General features: G+C 46.1%; 1 protein-coding gene across 1 annotated transcript in view; it reads left to right on the top strand.

Moving 5' to 3' along the window:
• The window catches only part of LOC143293354 (cilia- and flagella-associated protein 69-like), an 86440-nt gene that overhangs the window by 18471 nt on the left and 49762 nt on the right, over positions 1-18207 (top strand). Inside the window, exons 5-10 of the mRNA XM_076604159.1 lie at positions 2398-2496; positions 6832-6905; positions 9121-9199; positions 11621-11798; positions 14334-14509; positions 16848-16969. Coding sequence (XP_076460274.1) covers positions 2398-2496; positions 6832-6905; positions 9121-9199; positions 11621-11798; positions 14334-14509; positions 16848-16969 — 728 coding nt within the window. The remainder of the gene's footprint in view (positions 1-2397; positions 2497-6831; positions 6906-9120; positions 9200-11620; positions 11799-14333; positions 14510-16847; positions 16970-18207) is intronic.

Here is an 18207-nt window from a genome sequence, read left to right as displayed (position 1 = left end):
GTGGTGAAGGGGGTGTGAAGTGTGTGTGGTGAAGGGGGTGTGAAGTGTGTGTGTGTGGTGAAAGGGGTGTGAAATGTGTGTGGGGAAGGGAGTGTGAAGTGTGTGTGTGTTTGTGTGGTGAAGGTGTGTGAAGTGTGTGTGTGGTCAAGGGGGTGTGAAGGGTGTGTGTGGTGAAGGGGGTGTTAAGTGTGTGTGTGTGGTGAAGGGGGTGTGAAGTGTGTGTGTGTGGTGAAGGGGGTGTGAAGTGTGTGTGTGTTTGTGTGGTGAAGGTGTGTGTGGTGAAGGGGGTGTGAAGTGTGTGTGTGGTGAAGGGGGTGTGAAGTGTGTGTGTGTGGTCAAGGGGGTGTGAAGTGTGTGTGTGTGGTCAAGGGGGTGTGAAGTGTGTGTGTGATCAAGGGGGTGTGAAGTGTGTGTGTGTGGTCAAGGGGGTGTGAAGTGTGTGTGTGTGGTCAAGGGGTTGTGAAGTGTGTGTGTGTGGTCAAGGGGTTGTGAAGTGTGTGTGTGTGGTCAAGGGGGTGTGAAGTGTGTGTGTGTGGTCAAGGGGTTGTGAAGTGTGTGTGTGTGGTCAAGGGGGTGTGAAGTGTGTGTGTGGTCAAGGGGGTGTGAAGTGTGTGTGTGTGGTCAAGGGGGTGTGAAGTGTGTGGTGAAGGTGTGTGAAGTGTGTGTGTGGTCAAGGGGGTGTGAAGTGTGTGTGTGGTGAGGGGCATGTGAAGTGTGTGTGTGGTGAAGGGGGTGTGAAGTGTGTGTGTGTGGTGAAGGGCGTGTGAAGTGTGTGTGTGGTGAAGGGCGTGTGAAGTGTGTGTGTGGTGAAGGGGGTGTGAAGTGTGTGTGTGTGGTGAAGGTGTGTGAAGTGGTGGGGAAATAGTGTGAATTCATTGTTGTGTAGCTGTTTGTACCTGTGGAAATGTGTATGTGTGCTGTATGCAGTGTGTTGTGTGTGTGTCCATGTTACCTGAAGTGTGGTGTGCTGTGTGTGTGTCCATGTTACCTGAAGTGTATGTATGTAGTGTGCTGTGTGTGTGTCCATGTTACTTGATGTGTAGTGTGCTGTGTGTGTCCAGGTTACTTGATGTGTAGTGTGCTGTGTGTGTGTCCAGGTTACTTGATGTGTAGTGTGCTGTGTGTGTCCAGGTTACCTGAAGTGTAGTGTGCTGTGTGTGTGTCCAGGTTACTTGAAGTGTATGCTGTGTGTGTGTCCATGTTACCTGAAGTGTATGTGTGTAGTGTGCTGTGTGTGTGTCTAGGTTACCTGAAGTATATGTGTGTAGTGTGCTCTGTGTGTGTGTCCAGGTTACCTCAAGTGTATGTGTGTAGTGTGCTCTGTGTGTGTGTCCATGTTACCTGAAGTGTATGTGTGTAGTGTACAGTGTGTGTGCCCAGGTAACTTGATGTGTAGTGTGCTGTGTGTGTGTCCATGTTACCTGAAGTGTATGTGTGTAGTGTGCTGTGTGTGTGTCCATGTTACTTGATGTGTAGTGTGCTGTGTGTGTCCATGTTACTTGATGTGTAGTGTGCTGTGTGTGTCCAGGTTACTTGATGTGTAGTGTGCTGTGTGTGTCCAGGTTACTTGATGTGTAGTGTGCTGTGTGTGTCCAGGTTACTTGATGTGTAGTGTGCTGTGTGTGTGTGTCCAGGTTACTTGATGTGTAGTGTGCTGTGTGTGTCCAGGTTACTTGATGTGTAGTGTGCTGTGTGTGTGTCCAGGTTACTTGATGTGTAGTGTGCTGTGTGTGTCCAGGTTACTTGATGTGTAGTGTGCTGTGTGTGTCCAGGTTACTTGATGTGTAGTGTGCTGCGTGTGTCCAGGTTACTTGATGTGTAGTGTGCTGTGTGTATCCAGGTTACTTGATGTGTAGTGTGCTGTGTGTGTCCAGGTTACTTGATGTGCAGTGTGCTGTGTGTGTCCAGGTTACTTGATGTGTAGTGTGCTGTGTGTGTGTCCAGGTTACTTGATGTGTAGTGTGCTGTGTGTGTGTCCAGGTTACTTGATGTGTAGTGTGCTGTGTGTGTGTCCAGGTTACTTGATGTTAGTGTGCTGTGTGTGTCCAGGTTACTTGATGTGTAGTGTGCTGTGTGTGTGTCCAGGTTACTTGATGTGTAGTGTGCTGTGTGTGTCCAGGTTACTTGATGTGTAGTGTGCTGTGTGTGTGTCCAGGTTACTTGATGTGTAGTGTGCTGTGTGTGTCCAGGTTACTTGATGTGTAGTGTGCTGTGTGTGTCCAGGTTACTTGATGTGTAGTGTGCTGTGTGTTTCCAGGTTACTTGATGTGTAGTGTGCTGTGTGTGTGTCCAGGTTACTTGATGTGTAGTGTGCTGTGTGTGTGTCCAGGTTACTTGATGTGTAGTGTGCTGTGTGTGTCCAGGTTACTTGATGTGTGGTGTGCTGTGTGTGTCCAGGTTACCTGATGCGGATCCCCAGTGACGCAGTGCGGCAGCAGATCTGCACCACCCTCAAACAGTTTTACAATGAGTCACAGGCCGTGCAGGAAGTGCAGGGTCAGTCACTGTCATGGCCTTACCCCACCCCCCTCACACCTCACCCCACCCCCCTCACACCTCTCACCTCACCCCACCCCCCTCACACCTCTCTCCTCACCCCACCCCCCCCCTCACACCTCTCTCCTCACCCCACCCCCCTCACACCTCTCTCCTCACCCCCCTCACACCTCTCTCCTCACCCCCCTCACACCTCTCTCCTCACCCCACCCCCCTCACACCTCTCTCCTCACCCCCCTCACACCTCTCTCCTCACCCCACCCCCCTCACACCTCTCTCCTCACCCACCCCCCTCACACCTCTCTCCTCACCGCCCTCACTTACACCTCTCTCTCTCCTCACCCCCCTCACTCACACCTCTCTCTCTCTCTCTCTCTCCTCACCCCCCTCACACCTCTCTCCTCACCCCCCTCACACCTCTCTCCTCACCCCCCTCACACCTCTCTCCTCACCCCACCCCTCTCACACCTCTCTCCTCACCCACCCCCCTCACACCTCTCTCCTCACCGCCCTCACTTACACCTCTCTCTCTCCTCACCCCCCTCACTCACACCTCTCTCTCTCTCTCTCTCTCCTCACCCCCCTCACACCTCTCTCCTCACCCCCCTCACACCTCTCTCCTCACCCCACCCCTCTCACACCTCTCTCCTCACCCACCCCCCTCACACCTCTCTCCTCACCCCCCTCACTTACACCTCTCTCTCTCCTCACCCCCCTCACTCACACCTCTCTCTCTCTCTCTCTCTCCTCACCCCCCTCACTCACACCTCTCTCTCTCTCTCCTCACCCCCCTCACTCACACCTCTCTCTCTCCTCACCCCCCTCACTCACACCTCTCTCTCTCCTCACCCCCCTCACTCACACCTCTCTCTCTCTCTCTCTCCTCACCCCCCTCACTCACACCTCTCTCTCTCTCTCTCTCCTCACCCCCCTCACTCACACCTCTCTCTCTCTCTCTCTCTCTCTCCTCACCCCCCCTCACTCACACCTCTCTCTCTCCTCATCCCCCTCATTCTCACCTCTCTCTCTCCTCACCCCCCTCACTCACACCTCTCTCTCTCCTCATCCCCCTCACTCACACCTCTCTCTCTCCTCACCCCCCTCACACCTCTCTCTCTCTCCTCACCCCCCCCCCTCACTCACACCTCTCTCTCTCCTCACCCCCTTCACTCACACCTCTCTCTCTCCTCATCCCCCTCATTCTCACCTCTCTCTCTCCTCATCCCCCTCATTCTCACCTCTCTCTCTCCTCACCCCCCTCATTCACACCTCTCTCTTTCCCCATCCCCTCATTCTCACCTCTCTCTCTCCTCACCCCCCTCACTCACACCTCTCTCTCTCCTCATCCCCCTCATTCTCACCTCTCTCTCTCCTCACCCCCCTCATTCACACCTCTCTCTTTCCCCATCCCCTCATTCTCACCTCTCTCTCTCCTCACCCCCCTCACTCACACCTCTCTCTCTCCTCCTCCCCCTCTTTCTCACCTCTCTCTCTCCTCATCCCCCTCTTTCTCACCTCTCTCTCTCCTCATCCCCCTCATTCTCACCCCCCTCTCTCTCTCCTCATCCCCCTCATTCTCACCCCCCTCTCCCTCTCTCCTCATCCCCCTCATTCACCTCTCTCTCTCTCTCTCTCCTCATCCCCCTCATTCACCTCTCTCTCTCTCTCTCCTCATCCCCCTCATTCACCTCTCTCTCTCTCTCTCTCTCATCCCCCTCACTCACCCCTCTCTCTCTCTCTCTCTCCTCATCCCCCTCATTCACCTCTCTCTCTCTCTCCTCATCCCCCTCATTCACCTCTCTCTCTCTCTCTCTCTCCTCATCCCCCTCATTCACCTCTCTCTCTCTCTCTCTCCTCATCCCCCTCATTCACCTCTCTCTCTCTCTCTCTCATCCCCCTCACTCACCCCTCTCTCTCTCTCTCTCCTCATCCCCCTCATTCTCACCCCCTCTCTCTCTCTCCTCACCTCCTTTCTCATTGCAGCCTTTGTTGTGTAGTGTGTTGCCAGTGACCATCCTTTCATGGGAGCTGCCTTGTAGAATCTCACTGAATCAGAACAAAAATTGACCAATGTCCATGTGTTCATCTCCACACCTCTTGAATTTCAAAAACCACACAGCCCCTAACAGAACCTGTCTTTGTCCCTGATGTAATGGCACACACTTCACCTCCCCTCTGTCCCTGATGTAATGGCACACACTTCACCTCCCCTCTGTACAGCCCTGATGTAATGGCACACACTTCACCTCCCCTCTGTCCCTGATGTAATGGCACACACTTCACCTCCCCTCTGTACAGCCCTGATGTAATGGCACACACTTCACCTCCCCTTTGTCCCTGATGTAATGGCACACACTTCACCTCCCCTCTGTCCCTGATGTAATGGCACACACTTCACCTCCCCTCTGTACAGCCCTGATGTAATGGCACACACTTCACCTCCCCTTTGTCCCTGATGTAATGGCACACACTTCACCTCCCCTCTGTACAGCCCTGATGTAATGGCACACACTTCACCTCCCCTCTGTCCCTGATGTAATGGCACACACTTCACCTCCCCTTTGTACAGCCCTGATGTAATGGCACACACTTCACCTCCCCTTTGTACAGCCCTGATGTAATGGCACACACTTCACCTCCCCTTTGTCCCTGATGTAATGGCACACACTTCACCTCCCCTCTGTACAGCCCTGATGTAATGGCACACACTTCACCTCCCCTCTGTCCCTGATGTAATGGCACACACTTCACCTCCCCTTTGTACAGCCCTGATGTAATGGCACACACTTCACCTCCCCTCTGTCCCTGATGTAATGGCACACACTTCACCTCCCCTTTGTACAGCCCTGATGTAATGGCACACACTTCACCTCCCCTCTGTCCCTGATGTAATGGCACACACTTCACCTCCCCTTTGTCCCTGATGTAATGGCACACACTTCACCTCCCCTCTGTACAGCCCTGATGTAATGGCACACACTTCACCTCCCCTCTGTACAGCCCTGATGTAATGGCACACACTTCACCTCCCCTTTGTCCCTGATGTAATGGCACACACTTCACCTCCCCTCTGTACAGCCCTGATGTAATGGCACACACTTCACCTCCCCTCTGTACAGCCCTGATGTAATGGCACACACTTCACCTCCCCTTTGTCCCTGATGTAATGGCACACACTTCACCTCCCCTCTGTCCCACATACCATAGCTGTCTGTCTGTTTTTTATCTGTCCCCTGTCGGTCCATCTCTGCCTCTTCAATACATAACATTTACTTGTATGTGAACTGTGTTAACAAAAAGGGAAAACACAGATGATTTTGTTTGTCAACTGTCGTCAGTGCGGAAAAACACATACATTTACTTGTATGTAAAATATGTTAACAGGAGGAAAACATGTACCTGTGCGTGAACTATGTTAACAATAGGGGAAAACGTATTTCTTTGTAAGTAAACTGTGTTAACAATAGGGGAAAACATATTTATTTGTAAGTAAACTGTGTTAACAATAGGGGAAAACACACACACACACACACACACACACACACACACACACACACACACCAATAGACAAGTAGAGAGGTGAATGAAGAGGCAGAAGAGTGGATGGATGCAGTTGATAGTAAACGGATCATGGGTGAACAAGGTTGGAAAACAGATAGCTACAGAAGGAAGCCATGGATAGTGACATAACACAGACAGTAACTGTGTCACAGAGCTACAGAAGTGATGGATAGTGACATAACACAGACAGTAACTGTGCCACAGAGCTACAGAAGTGATGGATAGTGACATAACACAGACAGTAACTGTGCCACAGAGCTACAGAAACCATGGATAGTGACATAACACAGACAGTAACTGTGTCACAGAGCTACAGAAACCATGGATAGTGACATAACACAGACAGTAACTGTGTCACAGAGCTACAGAAGTGATGGATAGTGACATAACACAGACAGTAACTGTCACAGAGCTACAGAAACCATGGATAGTGACATAACACAGACAGTAACTGTGTCACAGAGCTACAGAAACCATGGATAGTGACATAACACAGACAGTAACTGTGCCACAGAGCTACAGAAGTGATGGATAGTGACATAACACAGACAGTAACTGTGTCACAGAGCTACAGAAACCATGGATAGTGACATAACACAGACAGTAACTGTGCCACAGAGCTACAGAAGTGATGGATAGTGACATAACACAGACAGTAACTGTGTCACAGAGCTACAGAAGTGATGGATAGTGACATAACACAGACAGTAACTGTGTCACAGAGCTACAGAAACCATGGATAGTGAAATAACATTGGAGGTAACTGTGTCACAGGTCACAAGCCATCATCCTTGACCTACAATCGGCAGATGGTGGAGCTCAGCGACATCTCAGAAACATTGGTCAAGGTCAGTTGGTTCACTGTTGAAGGTCGATCAGATCACAGGTCTTGCAGGAAGGTGCTCTGATAGTGATACAGTCCTGCATGGCTATACACCTGGGGTACCCCACACATTAAGGTGGACTATGTCCGGTGTTATGGCTGTACACCTGGGGTACCCCACACATAAAGGTCGACTATGTCTGGTGTTATGGCTGTACACCTGGGGTACCCCACACATTAAGGTGGACTATGTCATGTGTTATGGCTGTACACCTGGGGTACCCCCACACATAAAGGTGGACTATGGTGTTATGGCTGTATACCACGGGTACCCCACACATAAAGGTGGACTATGTCATGTGTTATGGCTATACACCTGGGGTACCCCACACATTAAGGTGGACTATGTCAGGTATTATGGCTGTACACATGGGGTACCCCCACACATAAAGGTGGACTATGTCCAGTGTTATGGCTGTACACATGGGGTACCCCCACACATAAAGGTGGACTATGTCCAGTGTTATGGCTGTACACCTGGGGTACCCACACATAAAGGTGGACTATGTCCAGTGTTATGGCTGTACACCTGGGGTACCCCACACATTAAGGTGGACTATGTCCAGTGTTATGGCTGTACTCCTGGGGTACCCCACACATTAAGGTGGACTATGTCTGGTGTTATGGCTGTACACCTGGGGTACCCCGCACATAAAGGTGGACTATGTCATGTGTTATGGCTGTACACCTGGGGTACCCCCCACATAAAGGTGGACTATGTCCGGTGTTATGGCTGTACACCTGGGGTACCACCCACATAAAGGTGGACTATGTCCACTGTTATGGCTGTATACCATGGGTACCCCACACATTAAGGTGGACTATGTCCGGTGTTATGGCTGTACACCTGGGGTACCCCACACATAAAGGTGGACTATATCTGGTGTTATGGCTGTACATCTGGGGTACCTCACACATAAAGGTGGACTATGTCCGGTGTTATGGCTGTACACCTGGGGTACCCCACACATAAAGGTCGACTATGACAGGTCTGTACATCTGTTGCTGTGTGTTATGTGTGCCTGACATATTGCTGTATGTTATGTGCACCTGACATGTTGCTGTGTGTAATGTGTACCTGACATGTTGCTGGGTGTTATCTGTACTTGACATGTTGCTGTGTGTTATGTGCACCTGACATGTTGCTGTGTGTAATGTGTACCTGACATGTTGCTGGGTGTTATCTGTACTTGACATGTTGCTGTGTGTTATGTGTACCTGACATGTTGCTGTATGTTTTGTGTACCTGACTGATGTTGATGTTGCTGTGTGTAATGTGTACCTGAAATGTTGCTGTATGTTTTGTGTACATGACATGTTGCTGTGTGTAATGTGTACCTGACATGTTGCTGTGTGTTATGTGTACCTGACATGTTGCTGTATGTTATGTGTACCTGACATGTTGCTGTGTGTAATGTGTACCTGACATGTTGCTGTATGTTTTGTGTACATGACATGTTGCTGTGTGTAATGTGTACCTGACATGTTGCTGTGTGTTATGTGTACCTGACATGTTGCTGTGTGTAATGTGTACCTGACATGTTGCTGTGTGTTATGTGTACCTGACATGTTGCTGTATGTTATGTGTACCTGACTGATGTTGATGTTACTGTGTGTTATGTGTACCTGACATGTTGCTGTATGTTTTGTGTACATGACATGTTGCTGTGTGTTATGTGTACCTGACATGTTGCTGTATGTTATGTGTACCTGACATGTTGCTGTGTGTAATGTGTACCTGACATGTTGCTGTATGTTATGTGTACCTGACATGTTGCTGTATGTTATGTGTACCTGACGTGTTGCTGTGTGTAATATGTAGCTGACTGATGTTGATGTTGTGTGTTATGTGTAACTAACTGATGTTGATGTGTAATGTGTGTTGATGTGTAATGTGTAGCTAATTGATGTTGATATGTAATGTGTTGCTAACTGATGGTATGTAAAGTGTAGCTAAACTGTTGATGATATGATGATGGTGATGATGGTGATTGTGATAGTGATGATGATGAAGGTTATGGTGTTGATGATTGTGTTGATGATGATGATGGTGATGATGATGATGATGGTGGTGATGATGGTGGTGATGATGGTGATGATGGTGGTGATGATGGTGGTGATGATGGTGATGATGATGATGATTATGATGGTGGTGATGATGATGATGATGACGATGACAGTCCATGGCACTGCTGGAGAACAGCCTGGACCTCAAACTGCGGGTGCTCAGTGTCCTGCAGGACTTCTCCAACAACTCAGGTCAGTACTCTGTCTGTCCCTCTGTCTGTCTGTCCCTCTGTCTGTCTCTCTGTGTCTGTCTGTCCCTCTGTCTGTCTGTCCCTCTGTCTGTCTGTCCCTCTGTCTGTCCCTCTGTGTCTGTCTGTCCCTCTGTCTGTCTGTCCCTCTGTCTGTCTCTCTGTGTCTGTCTGTCCCTCTGTCTGTCTGTCCCTCTGTCTGTCTGTCCCTCTGTCTGTCTCTCTGTGTCTTTCTCTGTGACTGTGTATCAGTGTTATTTGTATGTGAATGTGCATTTGTCTTTGACTATGCCTCTGTGTGTGTGTGGGTGCATGTGTCTTTGTTTTTGTCTGTGTCTGTATGTGTCTGTGTGTGTTCATAATATATTGCGTTGTTGTTGTTTTGTCATAACCAGTATGATTGTGGTGACAGCCAAGAACTGTTATAACCAGTATGATTGTGGTGACTGCCAAGAACTGTTATAACCAGTATGATTGTGGTGACAGCCAAGAACTGTGTTATAACCAGTATGATTGTGGTCACAGCCAAGAACTGTGTTATAACCAGTATGATTGTGGTCACAGCCAAGAACTGCGTTACAACCAGTATGATTGTGGTCACAGCCAAGAACTGTGTTATAACCAGTATGATTGTGGTCACAGCCAAAACTGTGTTATAACCAGTATGATTGTCATCACAGCCAATAACTGTTATAGCCAGTATGATTGTGGTCACAGCCAATAACTGTTATAGCCAGTATGATTGTGGTCACAGCCAAGAACTGTGTTATAACCGGTATGATTGTGGTCACAGCCAAGAACTGTTATAACCAGTATGATTGTGGTCACTGCCAAGAACTGTTATAACCAGTATGATTGTGGTCACAGCCAAGAACTGTTATAACCAGTATGATTGTGGTGACTGCCAAGAACTGTTATAACCAGTATGATTGTGGTCACAGCCAAGAACTGTTATAACCAGTATGATTGTGGTCACAGCCAATAACTGTTATAGCCAGTATGATTGTGGTCACAGCCAAGAACTGTGTTATAACCAGTATGATTGTGGTCACAGCCAAGAACTGTTATAACCAGTATGATTGTGGTGACAGCCAAGAACTGCGTTACAACCAGTATGATTGTGGTCACAGCCAAGAACTGTGTTATAACCAGTATGATTGTGGTCACAGCCAAGAACTGTGTTATAACCGGTATGATTGTGGTCACAGCCAAGAACTGTTATAACCAGTATGATTGTGCTCACTGCCAAGAACTGTTATAACCAGTATGATTGTGGTCACAGCCAAGAACTGTTATAACCAGTATGATTGTGGTCACAGCCAAGAACTGTTATAACCAGTATGATTGTGGTCACAGCCAAGAACTGTTATAACCAGTATGATTGTGGTCACAGCCAAGAACTGTGTTATAACCAGTATGATTGTGGTCACAGCCAAGAACTGTGTTATAACCAGTATGATTGTCCTCACAGCCAATAACTGTTATAGCCAGTATGATTGTGGTCACAGCCAAGAACTGTGTTATAACCAGTATGATTGTGGTCACAGCCAAGAACTGTTATAACCAGTATGATTGTGGTCACAGCCAAGAACTGTTATAACCAGTATGATTGTGGTGACAGCCAAGAACTGTTATAACCAGTATGATTGTGGTCACAGCCAAGAACTGTGTTATAACCAGTATGATTGTGCTCACAGCCAATAACTGTGTTATAACCGGTATGATTGTGGTCACAGCCAAGAACTGTTATAACCAGTATGATTGTGGTCACAGCCAAGAAGAACTGTTATAACCAGTATGATTGTGGTCACAGCCAAGAACTGTGTTATAACCAGTATGATTGTGGTGACAGCCATGAACTGTTATAACCAGTATGATTGTGGTCACAGCCAAGAACTGTGTTATAACCAGTATGATTGTGGTCACAGCCAAGAACTGTGTTATAACCAGTATGATTGTGGTCACAGCCAAGAACTGTGTTATAACCAGTATGATTGTGGTCACAGCCAAGAACTGTGTTATAACCAGTATGATTGTCGTCACAGCCAAGAACTGTGTTATAACCAGTATGATTGTGGTCACAGCCAAGAACTGTGTTATAACCAGTATGATTGTGGTCACAGCCAAGAACTGTGTTATAACCGGTATGATTGTGGTCACAGCCAAGAACTGTTATAACCAGTATGATTGTGGTCACAGCCAAGAACTGTTATAACCAGTATGATTGTGGTCACAGCCAGTAACTGTGTTATAACCAGTATGATTGTGGTCACAGCCAATAACTGTTATAGCCAGTATGATTGTGGTCATAGCCAATAACTGTTATAACCAGTATGATTGTGGTCACAGCCAATAACTGTGTTATAACCAGTATGATTGTGGTCACAGCCAATAACTGTTATAGCCAGTATGGTTGTGGTCACAGCCAAGAACTGTAACCAAATGCTGAAGGCAGAGGGGGCACGACGCCTGTGTTCGCGCCTCAATGACCCAGACCCCAGCGGTCAGCTCTTGTTCCGCTCCGTGGACATCATGTGGAATCTGCTGGAGTATGGAGACAGGGAGGAGGTGGCTCAACAGCTCAACAACCTGACCTGTATCGGGTGGGTGTATTTTACCTGTAGTACCTGTCATACCTGTCATACCTGTCTCACACCTCACTCACACCTCACTGTTTATGACTCAGATCAACAACCTGACCTGTATTTGGTGGGTGTCTTGTACCTGTAGTACCTGTCTCACACCTCACTGTTCAAGACTCAGATCAACAACCTCACCTGTATTGGGTGGGTGTCTTTTACCTGTAGTACCTGTCTCACACCTCACTGTTCAAGACTCAGATCAACAACCTGACCTGTATTTGGTGGGTGTCTTGTACCTGTAGTACCTGTCTCACACCTCACTGTTCAAGACTCAGATCAACAACCTGACCTGTATTTGGTGGGTGTCTTTTACCTGTAGTACCTGTCTCACACCTCACTGTTCATGACTCAGATCAACAACCTGACCTGTATTGGGTGGGTGTCTTTTACCTGTAGTACCTGTAGTACCTGTCTCACACCTCACTGTTCAAGACTCAGATCAACAACCTGACCTGTATTGGGTGGGTGTCTTTTACCTGTAGTACCTGTCTCACACCTCACTGTTCAAGACTCAGATCAACAACCTGACCTGTATTGGGTGGGTGTCTTTTACCTGTAGTACCTGTCTCACACCTCACTGTTCAAGACTCAGATCAACAACCTGACCTGTATTGGGTGGGTGTCTTTTACCTGTAGTACCTGTCTCACACCTCACTGTTCATGACTCAGATCAACAACCTGACCTGTATTGGGTGGGTGTCTTTTACCTGTAGTACCTGTCTCACACCTCACTGTTCATGACTCAGATCAACAACCTGACCTGTATTGGGTGGGTGTATTTTACCTGTAGTACCTGTCTCACACCTCACTGTTCATGACTCAGATCAACAACCTCACCTGCATTGGGTGGGTGTATTTTACCTGTAGTACCTGTAGTACTTGGCTCACACCTCACTGTTCATGACTCAGATCAACAACCTCACCTGTATTTGGTGGGTGTATTTTACCTGTAGTACCTGTAGTACCTGTCTCACACCTCACTGTTCATGACTCAGATCAACAACCTGACCTGTATTTGGTGGGTGTATTTTACCTGTAGTACCTGTAGTACCTGTCTCACACCTCACTGTTCATGACTCAGATCAACAACCTCACCTGCATTGGGTGGGTGTATTTTACCTGTAGTACCTGTAGTACTTGGCTCACACCTCACTAAACATGACAGACAGATCAACAGCCTCACCTGTATCATGTGTGTTTCTTTTACCTACAGTGCCTGTCATACCTTGCTCACACCTCACTGAACAAAGCTCTGACAGAATAGTTGAACAACCTGACATGTCTGTCTTGCAGTGTGTGTGATAGCTGTAATAACTCTGTCAGTGTTCTATGTGTGGACAGTGTGTGTGACAGCTGTGATAACTCTGTCAGTGTTCTATGTGTGGACAGTGTGTGTGATAGCTGTAATAACTCTGTCAGTGTTCTATGTGTGGACAGTGTGTGTGACAGCTGTAATAACTCTGTCAGTGTTCTGTGTGTGGACAGTGTGTGTGACAGCTGTAATAACTCTGTCAGTGTTCTGTGTATGGACAGCGTGTGTGACAGCTGTGATACCTCTGTCAGTGTCCTATGTGTGGACAGTGTGTGTGACAGCTGTAATAACTCTGTCAGTGTTCTATGTGTGGACAGTGTGTGTGACAGCTGTAATAACTCTGTCAGTGTTCTGTGTATGGACAGCGTGTGTGACAGCTGTGATACCTCTGTCAGTGTCCTATGTGTGGACAGTGTGTGTGACAGCTGTAATAACTCTGTCAGTGTTCTATGTGTGGACAGTGTGTGTGACAGCTGTAATAACTCTGTCAGTGTTCTATGTGTGGACAGTGTGTGTGATAGCTGTAATAACTCTGTCAGTGTTCTGTGTGTGGACAGTGTGTGTGACAGCTGTAATAACTCTGTCAGTGTTCTATGTGTGGACAGTGTGTGTGATAGCTGTAATAACTCTGTCAGTGTTCTATGTGTGGACAGTGTGTGTGACAGCTGTAATAACTCTGTCAGTGTTCTATGTGTGGACAGCGTGTGTGACAGCTGTAATAACTCTGTCAGTGTTCTGTGTATGGACAGCGTGTGTGACAGCTATGATACCTCTGTCAGTGTTCTGTGTATGGACAGCGTGTGTGATAGCTGTGATACCTCTGTCAGTGTTCTGTGTGTGGACAGTGTGTGTGACAGCTGTGATACCTCTGTCAGTGTTCTGTGTATGGACAGCGTGTGTGACAGCTGTAATAACTCTGTCAGTGTCCTATGTGTGGACAGTGTGTGTGACAGCTGTGATACCTCTGTCAGTGTTCTGTGTATGGACAGCGTGTGTGATAGCTGTGATACCTCTGTCAGTGTTCTGTGTGTGGACAGTGTGTGTGACAGCTATGATACCTCTGTCAGTGTTCTGTGTATGGACAGCGTGTGTGATAGCTGTGATAGCTCTCAGTGTCCATGTATGGGCAGTGGAGACAGAGCTGGTGAAAAGTTGAGCAGGATGTTGTGTGGTGTGTGTTGCAGACAGCTTCGTGATGCCTTTGTCTTTGAACTGACCCAGGGCTACAGTCACTACGACCGGCAGCTGAGGAACGACTTGCTGATCATCTGCAACATCGTGGCCTCTGTCTGTCCACAGGCCCCCTTCGTGGAGACCGGCTTCGTCAAACAGCTGGCTCTCTTCGCCACCTTCCAGGAGGGTCAGTGCCCCACTCCTTGGCCTTGCTGTGTGTGTGTGTGTGTGTCCACCTTCTGTCTTGGGTCTGTCCCCTCAAGGCATGTTCTTCTTGATGAATAGCAAGAATTGTGACAGGAACACCTCCAGTAGGAATGATGACACGGGTCACTGACTGCCAATAGTGACAGACCATTTGTGTGATGTGCAGTGAATTGTGGTGATAATTATCTGTGATGTGCAGTGAATTGTGGTGATAATTATCTGTGATGTGCAGTGAATTGTGGTGATAATTATCTGTGATGTGCAGTGAATTGTGGTGATGATTATCTGTGATGTACAGTGAATTGTGGTGATAATTATGTGATGTGCAGTGATTGGTAATGATAATTATCTATGATGTGCAGTGAATTGTGGTGATAATTATGTGATGTGCAGTGAATTGTGATCATTATCTGTGATGTGCAGTGAATTGTGATGATTATCTGTGATGTGCAGTGAATTGTGGTGATTATCTGTGATGTGCAGTGAACTGTGGTGATGATTATCTGTGATGTGCAGTGAATTGTGGTGATGATGATTATCTGTGATGTGCAGTGAATTGTGATGATTATCTGTGATGTGCAGTGAACTGTGGTGATAATTATCTGTGATGTGCAGTGAACTGTGGTGATAATTATATGATGTGCAGTGATTGGTGATGATGATTATCTGTGATGTGCAGTGAACTGTGGTGATGATAATTATCTGTGATGTGCAGTGAACTTTGGTGATTATAATTATCTGTGATGTGCAGTGAATTGTAGTTATAATTATGTGAGATGCAGTGATTTTTGATGATAATTATCTGTGATGTGCAGTGAATTGTGGTGATGATATATATCTATGATGTGCAGTGAATTGTGGTGATAAATATGTGATGTGCAGTGATTGGTGATGATAATTATCTGTGATGTGCAGTGAATTGTGGTAATGATATATATCTGTGATGTGCAGTGAATTGTGGTAATGATATATATCTGTGATGTGCAGTGAATTGTGGTGATAATTATCTGTGATGTGCAGTGATTGGTGATGATGATTATCTGTGATGTACAGTGATTGGTGATGATGATTATCTGTGATGTGCAGTGAATTGTGGTGATGCTAATTATCTGTGATGTGCAGTGATTGGTGATGATGATTATCTGTGATGTGCAGTGAATTGTGGTGATGATAATTATCTGTGATGTGCAGTGAATTGTGATGATGCTAATTATCTGTGATGTGCTGTGATTGGTGATGATAATTATCTGTGATGTGCAGTGAATTGTGGTGATGCTAATTATCTGTGATGTGCAGTGATTGATGATGATGATTATCTGTGATGTGCAGTGAATTGTGGTGATGCTAATTATCTGTGATGTGCAGTGATTGGTGATGATGATTATCTGTGATGTGCAGTGAATTGTGGTGATGCTAATTATCTGTGATGTGCAGTGAATTGTGATGATGCTAATTATCTGTGATGTGCTGTGATTGGTGATGATGATTATCTGTGATGTGCAGTGAATTGTGGTGACAATAATTATCTGTGATGTGCAGTGATTGGTGATGATGATGATTTATGATGTGCAGTGAATTATGGTGATAAGTATCTGTGATGTGCCTTGATTGGTGATGATAATTATCTGTGATGTGCACTGATTAGTGATGATAATTATCTATGATGTGCAGTGATTAGTGATGATAATTATCTGTGATGTGCAGTGATTAGTGATGATAATTATCTGTGATGTGCAGTGAATTGTGATAATTATCCATGATGTGCAGTGATTGGTGATGATAATTATCTGTGATGTGCAATGAATAGTGGTGATGATGATGATTTGTGATGTGCAGTGAATAATGGTGACAATGATGATAATTTGTGATGTGCAGTGAATAATAATGATGATGATGATTTGTCATTTGCAGTGAATATGATGCCATAATGATGATAATGTGTGATGTGCAGTGAATAGTGATGATAATTATCTGTGATGTGCAGTAAATTGTGATGATGATGACGATTTGTGATGTGCAGTGAATGATGTCAATGATGATTTGTGATGTGCAGTGAATAATGATGACGATAATGATTTGTGATTTGCAGTGAATATGATGCCATAATGATGATAATGTGTGATGTGCAGTGAATAATGATGAGGATAATGATTTGTGATTTGCAGTGAATATGATGCCATAATGATGATAATGTGTGATGTGCAGTGAATAATGATGAGGATAATGATTTGTGATGTGCAGTGAATATGATGCCATAATGATGATTTGTGATGTGCAGTGAATATGATGCCATAAATATGATAATGTGTGATGTGCAGTGAAGAGCCATAACCCTCTGGTGAAACAGCTCAAGTTACAGACCAACCATGAGGATTTTGAGTTGAAGAAGCTCCTCATCAACATCCTGGTGCTGTTGAGCCGAGACCCCACTGTCATCAGTGTGAGTATTGTGCCAGTGTGGTTTGAGGCTGGTTTATTATGGTATTTTGTGTAGCCTAGTTTATGTGTACCCCATCATCATTTTGTGTAGCCTAGTTTATGTGTACCCCATCATCATTTTGCGTAGCCTAGTTTATGTGTACCCCATCATCATTTTGTGTCGCTTAGTTTATGTGTACCCCATCATCATTTTGTGTAGCCTAGTTTATGTGTACCCCATCATCATTTTGTGTAGCCTAGTTTATGTGTACCCCATCATTGGTTTGTGTAGCCTTGTCTATGTGTACCCCATCATTTTGTGTAGCCTTGTTTATGTGTACCCCATCATTCTGTGTAACCTTGTTTATGTGTACCCCATCATTTTGTGTAGCCTAGTTTATGTGTACCCCATCATTGGTTTGTGTAGCCTTGTTTATGTGTACCCCATCATTTTGTGTAACCTTGTTTATGTGTACCCCATCATTTTGTGTAACCTTGTTTATGTGTACCCCATCATTTTGTGTAGCCTTGTTTATGTGTACCCCATCATCATTTTGTGTAGCCTAGTTTATGTGTACCCCATCATTTTGTGTAGCCTTGTTTATGTGTACCCCATCATTTTGTGTAGCCTCGTTTATGTGTACCCCATCATTTTGTGTAGCCTAGTTTATGTGTACCCCATCATCATTTTGTGTAGCCTTGTTTATGTGTACCCCATCATTTTGTGTAGCCTTGTTTATGTGTACCCCATCATTTTGTGTAGCCTTGTTTATGTGTACCCCATCATCATTTTGTGTAGCCTTGTTTATGTGTACCCCATCATTTTGTGTAGCCTTGTTTGTGTGTACCCCATCATTTTGTGTAGCTGTGTTTATGTGTACCCCATCATCAATTTGTGTACCTACCATCATCATTTTCTTTACCATGGTTTGTGTATACATACCACCATTTTTGTATCCACACAGACATTGATGCTGTGAGGTAACAGTGGATATATTCACAAAACCATTTTTGATGCTGTGAGATAACAGTGGCCATACTGACACAGACATTGATGCTGTAAGATAACAGTGGCCATACTGACACAGACATTGATGCTGTAAGATAACAGTGGCCATACTGACACAGACATTGATGCTGTGAGATAACAGTGGCCATACTGACACAGACATTAATTCTGTGAAGTGGAGTGGCCATACTGACACAGACATTGATGCTGTGAGATAACAGTGGCCATACTGACACAGACATTGATGCTGT

This window comes from Babylonia areolata, chromosome 19, assembly GCF_041734735.1.
Source record: "Babylonia areolata isolate BAREFJ2019XMU chromosome 19, ASM4173473v1, whole genome shotgun sequence".
NCBI classification, from domain to species: Eukaryota; Metazoa; Mollusca; class Gastropoda; order Neogastropoda; family Buccinidae; genus Babylonia; species Babylonia areolata.
The sequence above is the reverse complement of the archived record's forward strand: the minus strand, read 5'-3'. Positions and strand labels throughout refer to the sequence as shown.